Consider the following 7,772-nt stretch of genomic DNA (forward strand, 5'->3'; position numbering starts at 1 on the left):
TTTTTTTTGTGGCTGTAGCAATTCTCTAAAAAAAAAAGGTTAGCATATAACAGCTATCCCATATTGCCTCGTATATATCAGGACAACGGATCCGATTATCCATCCTGTTTTAATCAGGAATGGATAGCCGCCTGCATGCATCTGGATATTCGGTGGACCGGTTTATCCAGTCCAGATGAACACTTTTAGAATAGAGAGGTCATGGAAAGCTCCATGCTAGAGCCACTCGTGCTGGAATTAAATACAGTTGGTCTGGCTGCTAGCGTTTTCATGGTTCAGAGTTCGCGGTAACAGCATCAGAATTCTGTTTATCTACTATTGGGGTGCTGAGTGCGGTTGTATAGGGGGACTCAACTAGAGGTTTAGGCTCGTTTGTTTTCGGAGATGAAATGAGATGAGATGAGATTAAAGTTAAAAAGTTGAATAAAATATTGTTAGAGTATATTTTTTAATATTATTTTTGTTTTGGGATTTGAAAAAGTTGAATTGTTTATTTTATTTTGTATTGGAAGTTGGAAAAGTTGTAATGATTAGATGAAATGAGATGAAAAGTTTTCCCAAAACAAACGAGAGATGTCATTGTGTTGATATGGCAACAAGCTGAGATGGCCAAGAAAGCTTGGCAGAAGAATGCGAGAGGCTTAAGGAGTCTAAGTTGCAAAACCATTGTGTCATTGACAAAGATTCCTCATCATTTGCTTGCCTCATCTTCGAATATTTCTGCTCTTCAAAAGTCCCTCTTTGCTGCCGATGCGAAGTTAATCTTTTTGCAAAAGCATCGACAATTGTTTCTGCTGTATGTGACTCTTTGCAGGATAAAGTTCCTGATTGAGATACTCAAACATAACCCTCAAGGAATGTTTAGCAACCAAAAAGAATTTAGGTGTAATTTTGCATATAAGGAATCTTCTAAGAATGTATTACAATGTTTGGACAATCACAAATACAAGGATACAATGAAATTTTACAATTATATAGGGATGACAATATGAGAATGGTTGTATGTGATTTGCTGAATAACTTGACTGCCATTGAGATGTGCTTCTGAGCTTGTATTGGATATCTTATTCACAATGGAATATTCATCCATAAAAATTCCAAAATATGAAATAAGTGGATCTGCCCGAGACCTATCGATAACAAACCTCAAATACTGAGATTTTGCGGACGGGAACTGCAACAGCCTCTGATATCCAACTGTAGTGCCATTGATCACTTTCTTCCACTGCCCATCTTCTGTCAAGATGTCAAGGTGAAATTTGATAATCCGCTGTCCCATGTGAATTGGTTCTTGAACTTGCAGAACATTGAAAGAAACTAATTCTTGAAGGTTTAAGTATAAGACCCAATCGGTTTGATTCTCCTCAGGGGACCAATAGGAGTAAATACTTTCTTTGAGGACGTTCTGGGGGTTGAAATGAGAATCGCTATTGCCTCCCCGGGTACTGCTAGCATTAACAAGAGCATTAAAAGCAAGATTATGGGAGAAAATGGACTTCCGGAGATCGCTGAATTCTTGAAGCACCTGTATGTCTTCAGCTGATATAAGACCCGAGGAGTTTGGGGGCACATTTAGCAACAAGAGACAGTTTCTGCCAACTGACTTGTAGTATATGTCAAGAAGAGTTCTCGCAGATTTGGGAACTTCTGATGCATGCCAAAACCAACCAGGCCTAATCGAGACATCACACTCAGCAGGTACCCACTCATGACCAAGTGGATCTCCTTCCATAGAGTATCTGTTAGATATATATATATATATTGTCCTTTCAAATCATCTTCTCTCAATTTCCATAATAATAATAATAATAAATCAAAAGAAAACCCATCTTTAAAACTTCTCTCAGACTTCCAGAAAATTTCAAGAAAGTTTTACATCAGTACATCCCCATGGTGTTAGTAGAAAGCACATGTTTCATGCATCAATTAGCTCTTTATGAACATTCGAGATATAAAAAATACATGCTCGAAGCAATCATAAATTGCTATAAAAAGAAAGCAATCATAATAGAAGGGCCGCAATTACTAAATATATTGGTACTCAAGCCATTATATAATAAAAAAGAAATCTTCAAAATAGTGTCAATATTAGCACCTTGTTCTCCAAAATGTGATTGAGCACCTTATTCTCCTCTTCCTTATTCTTCTTTGTTCCTATGTCAGTGATGTGAAATCTTACTAACTTTCCTCAAGTAGAGAGAGGGAACCAGAGCACTATATATAGTGTGCCAAAGTAACCTTGCTGTCAAGTTAATAACTTTTAGGCTCTTTAAATTCATCTAAATTCAATAACCTGTTACGAATTCATTGGTTACAAAACTGAAAAGCATACGTTGGCAAAACCAAAAAATGTGCTTGAGAAAACTAAAACACTACAAACTTAATTGAAAATTACCAAGTTAATTAGATATATTATACTTCATTTAATAATTTAACTTAATTATATGTATTATTTAATTTTCTTCTATTTACATATAATGGGGGCAAACATAATGTGACTGGACGAGCAAAACTCTCAACTTTGCGTCCTCAAATGTACTTTTTTGGATTTTGCAGAACATAGTTATACTTTTAAAATACTATCAATAGGCGAAAATACCTGTATACTTTCAAATAATTACAACTTTGTCCTTGTCTTATCTTATTGAGTGACAATCCAATTTTATTAGTATTTTCTATTTTAATTTGAATTTCAAATTTCGAATTTAAAATTTTTATCATTTTCAGTATCTGACACATCAGCACGTATGGTTTCCTAAGTATAGATAGCATTTTCCATCTTCAAAAAATCAAATGACCTTTTATTTCAAAAAATCAAATGACCTTTTATTTCAAAAAATCAAATGACCTTTTACTTCAAAAAATATTTTTTTAATTTGTTTCCAAACAAATGTAACATGTTTGAAAGTGCTTTAGACATATGGTTACTAAATAGTAAATAACATTTTACTAGTAGTGCTTATTACTTTGAGCTCTATAACTATAAGCCCTAAGCTAAAAGCTATATTACCCACTGCAATCCGAAACATGCACTTAAGTAGCCAACAAAAAGAGGGATTTGTGTTATTTGTAAAAAGGTTCATCATATGGGGAAAAAATGAATCATTTGAAAAGAACCACCATCTAGGAAAGGTGTATTATTTGGAGAAGCAGCATAGGGAACAATTTGATAACCTCTCGAATATATAAAGAGGGTGCTGGTTTTCCATTAAAACCCACAGTTTCTTTAGAAAAGTTGCAAAGGCAAAACTTCAGAATTGATATCGGGCAACTTCGTTATATTCTCGAGATAATATTTCAGGAACCCAGCAATGAACTATCATAGTGGGATCAAATATCACAGTGAAAATGTATGCCTGATATGCCTCAAAGCTGCTTCTAAAATCCTTATTCGGAATATCATATGTTCTGAGTATGATATCATGTTTATTACTCAGGTAGGAAAATCAGAATTATTTTTTAGGGAACACAATTTCCGGTCAAAAAGCCCTTCTGTACCAAGTGCATATACAGCACATTATGTGCACGAGGGAAAACCAATTAATATCAAATGGAAATGGTGTTATACCCTAATAAGGTATCTGGAAGACTGGAACAAGCTGAAACTTCAAAGGACTTTTAACAATCTGTATGACTTAAGAAGTTGCTTCTAAGTGACCATTTCAGATGCTAGAAAACCACAATCCCATACTCTCTTAAGCATCAAATTTACTAATGGAATGAGGGTAGGAAAGTGAAACTCACTTAGGATTAGTGTCACCAATCTTGGCATCACTTCGATTGAAAAGTGACCAGCAAGTAGACCCCCCAACACCAGCCTCATCCCCAATCCACCTGGTATCAGGACCAGCATCAGAATAAATTACAGCCCCAGGCTGGAGCTGATGAATGAGACTAAACCAAGTATCAAAGAAATACTCCATGTCCTTCTCTCCTTCTCCTTTCGCACCATCCAACCACACCTCCTTAATGTCGCCATACCTGGTCCAATTTTGAAAGATCATTTTGCATTAATCCTCAGAACTCTGACCATGAAACTCATACAAATAAACAGTGGAAAGTTACTGAAAATTTTGGATATGAAATAGAATAAACCTGTTGAACCAATGCCAACAGACTAAAACCTAAACATTAATAACAAAAAACCAAGCTTCAACAACTAGTTAAAAATAACTTGAAAACATCAACAATAGTGATGCTAAAAGACTACCCAACTAAACATCACAAGGCAAGCAAAAGATTCGAAAGAAAAAGAATCTCAAAAAACAAACAGACAAACAAAGAAAAATCCCTTGGGCAGAACTCCAAGGTCTAATATATGCTTAAATCTAACAATCGAGCTAACAAGTATTTCAGAATTCTTATTTTTCCTTCTTTCTTTGCGGGTCACTAGAAGTAGGTGATTAGAAAACAGAAACGAATAGAGTTCTCCTATAACATAAACGATGATAACTAGAAACGAAGAACCATAAACTGCTCGAAATGAAAATGAAAACACCAAAATTCCGTAGAATATTGAAAATCCAGTTCAAGACAACACAATCAAATCAAACATCAATCCAGAACTCCGAACAACACCAATATTCCGTAACTGCTTAATGAAATCTAACCAGCACAGCTCACAACAAAAATAAAATAATAATACAATCACTTGCGACTCAAAAATTCAGCGTAAATCACCTTGTGAGCAACTCAGTCATCTGCCCCATGTAGAACTCATTATAGTCCAAAGTCTTCCCATAACACACCTCGTGCCGATCCCACGGCGAAAGATAAAGACCCAATCCAATGCCTGCGTCCATAGCAGCCTTAGCCAGTTCCCCGACAACATCACCAGTCCCATTTCTCCAGGCGCTAGAGCGCACAGAGTAATCGGTGTACTCGGAGGGCCATAGGCAGAACCCATCGTGGTGCTTGGCGGTGAGGATCACGCGAGAAAAGCCAGATTCCTTGGCGACACGAACCCACTGAGATGGATCGAGGTTAGAGGGGTCGAAGACGTAGGGGTCAACACGGCCGGTGCCCCACTCGGAGTCTGTAAAGGTGTTGGGGCCAAAGTGGAGGAAGAGGGCCATGTGGCCGAGCTGCCATTGGAGCTGGTAAGCAGAAGGGAGGGGCAAAATAGGAAGAGGTGGAGGTTTGAGAAATGGGTTTGAAGAAGAAGAAGATGAAGATAACGAAGAAAGGAGGAAGAGTAGAATTAGAAGGATCATTTGGGATTGGGACATGGGTATTGTGGGTTTTCCAGTTTGTGCTTTGCACAAATGGACTACAGATGGTGATTGTGATGGTCTTCTTCTACTTGTTCATGGCGGATTGGACGTGGGAGAGATATATATGGGACTGAGCTTTGGAACTGAGCGGGGAAGTTTGGATTTTAATTTTGGTGATGCTTTCTCCAATCTCACTACCAAGAAACAGATATCTTAGCGTCAACTGCTTCTTAATCTGAACCAACACTCGAAGCCGGCCATCGAAAACCCAGTTTTCTTCATTCTTTTTTATTCAGGGGTGGGGCCGGAGATGAGTAACGGACGGATAATCGGATGACCGGTGCAGCGGTGCTTAGCTCGTCCACTCAAAAGTCAAAAGTGAATTAACGGACGGAAGACGGACGGTTTACTCTTTTATAAATGAGTTCAATCATGTTTTTCTCTTATAATCTTAGTAATGGTTTGGAGATGAGTTGTAGGCCTGCAACCGGGGTAATCTAACCTGGATTTGAGCCCAATCCAACCCAACCCGATATCCAGGCTAAGAAACAAAGAACTGACCTGACCTGAGTCAGGTCAACTCGTCTACCAGTTGAGTTAAAAGTTGAAACTCTCCATGCCCAAAACCATTTCTTTTCCAGAACCTGAAGATTCAGATTAGCCAGGTTGTGATGAATTTTTGGTTGCTTGGTGGACAAGGGCTACGGCAAGTTGAATCGCGCGGCATCAGGGAATGAATTTTTGGTTTCTTTTCCATATTTTCCCTCTGTTTGAAATTGTGCTTGTTGCTTGTTGGAGTCGATGGGAAAGATGAACGGAGTCGACGAATGGAGGACCGTTCGAACCGGCCAATCCATCATCTCTAAAATCATCCAAACACTCAAATCGAGTGCTTTGCTTACCGTCCACACCAAGAACAAAGATGGGTACAACCTAAACTCTTGTTCATTTATTCTCCAATTCCTATGCATTGATCAAATCCCTCGAAATTGGCAAAGTCAATTCTTTTGTAGTTAGCGACATCGTGATGAAGAAAGAAATCAAATATTGAGAGAATTTCCTCTTGCAACATACCCCATAACATCGATTATAGGGAGTTGGTTTATGAACCCATATCCAAACCACAACTAGACAAACGAGATTTATACGATCAAGGTCGATAAAAGGCATTTTAGGAGGAGGAGAGGGTGATTCTGTTTCCTCATATGGCGTAGTTGAGGAATAAGACTTGGAGAGGGATGGTGGTTTGAGATTTGGGGAGGGACGGTAGACGGTTAAAGATTTGGAGAGTTTTAGTTGGATCGAACCTGACAGTTAGCGGGTTTGACCCGCAAGTTTGTTCAACCTGCTTTTATTGGTCGGGTCGACTCGGGTCATACGAACGGTACTGGTTAGCCACTTTTCTGCACAACCCTAATGAGTTGAAATGAGTTGAGATGATTTATGAATAGTAAAATAAAAGTTAAATTATTTATTATATTTAGGTGAAAATTTGAAAAAGTTGTTTTAAGATTTGAAAAAGTTGAATTATTTATTATATTTTATATGAAAATTTAAGAAAATTGTAATGATGAGATGAGTTGAGTTGATGTGAGTTTTGAATGCAAACGAAACCTTAATTAATTGAATGCTCGGTTCATATTTAGGTTAAAAACTTAAATCAAATCGTTACTTATATGATTAAAAAATAGTTTTAACGAAAATATCTTATGATTGATTTGTAGATAATCGTATAGAAGTTCGAGAAGAATTAATTATCATAAATATATGTTGATGTGAATTAATTGAAATTTCATAACGAATATATTAAAATATAAGTTGCTAAGAATCAATTATCATTCGTGCACATGCGAGTATAATTGATGTTTCACAACGATTCCATTCTTTTCATTCCATTCCGTTATATTTTTCTTTACTGTTTCATCCATTCCATTCATTTATAACTTAAAAACGGAGCCATCATTCAAAATAATGCCAATCATTTTCCCTGAACGCCCCCATTGAAGTATACTTCATCACCAATTCCTAAATATTCCAATCTTCAATTCAAATTGGGCTTATCAACCAATCCAACTAAATTTTGGTTGCAATCAAGCAATACGACGGAAATAGGTGGGACCGTGGGAAGTGGGTAAAAACCAACAACTACAAGAGAAACTTGGATTGAGAAGATTGGACAGATTATAACTTAAGCATCATTTGTTTTTGCGAGATGATTTAAAATTAAAATTATAAATTAAATAAAATAAAAATAAAATATATTATTTTTATTTTAGAATTTAAAAAATTTGAATTTTTTATTTAAAAAATAATTTGTACAAATTTCAAATAGACAAACCTCATACAAATCCTTGTAAAAAAGTAGACCCTACCTTAAAAAAAGTATAAAAAAATTATTTTTTATTAGTGAGACCTATTGTTTTACAAAAGGTTTGTATGAGGTTTGTCTATTTGGGACTTGTATCAAGCATTATTCATTTTATTTTATTTTGTATGAAAATTTAAGAAAAGAGCAGTGCTACCCATAAGTCTCACACCCTGCATACCCATTTAAAAACG

The 7,772-nt window shown here is 36.4% G+C and overlaps 1 protein-coding gene across 1 annotated transcript; it reads right to left on the reverse strand.

Moving 5' to 3' along the window:
- Positions 1 to 860: 860 nt before the first annotated feature.
- On the reverse strand, positions 861 to 5,621 carry LOC109013988 (alpha-L-fucosidase 1). Its single transcript, XM_018996275.2, has 3 exons — positions 4,681 to 5,621; positions 3,745 to 3,981; positions 861 to 1,739 (listed from the first exon to the last, which is right to left on the reverse strand). The coding sequence occupies exons 1-3, from the start codon at positions 5,226 to 5,228 to the stop codon at positions 971 to 973; spliced, it is 1,554 nt and encodes a 517-aa protein (XP_018851820.2). The 5' UTR covers positions 5,229 to 5,621; the 3' UTR covers positions 861 to 970.
- Between the last annotated feature and the right edge of the window lie 2,151 nt (positions 5,622 to 7,772).

Source organism: Juglans regia, chromosome 14 (assembly GCF_001411555.2).
Source record: "Juglans regia cultivar Chandler chromosome 14, Walnut 2.0, whole genome shotgun sequence".
NCBI lineage: Eukaryota > Viridiplantae > Streptophyta > Magnoliopsida > Fagales > Juglandaceae > Juglans > Juglans regia.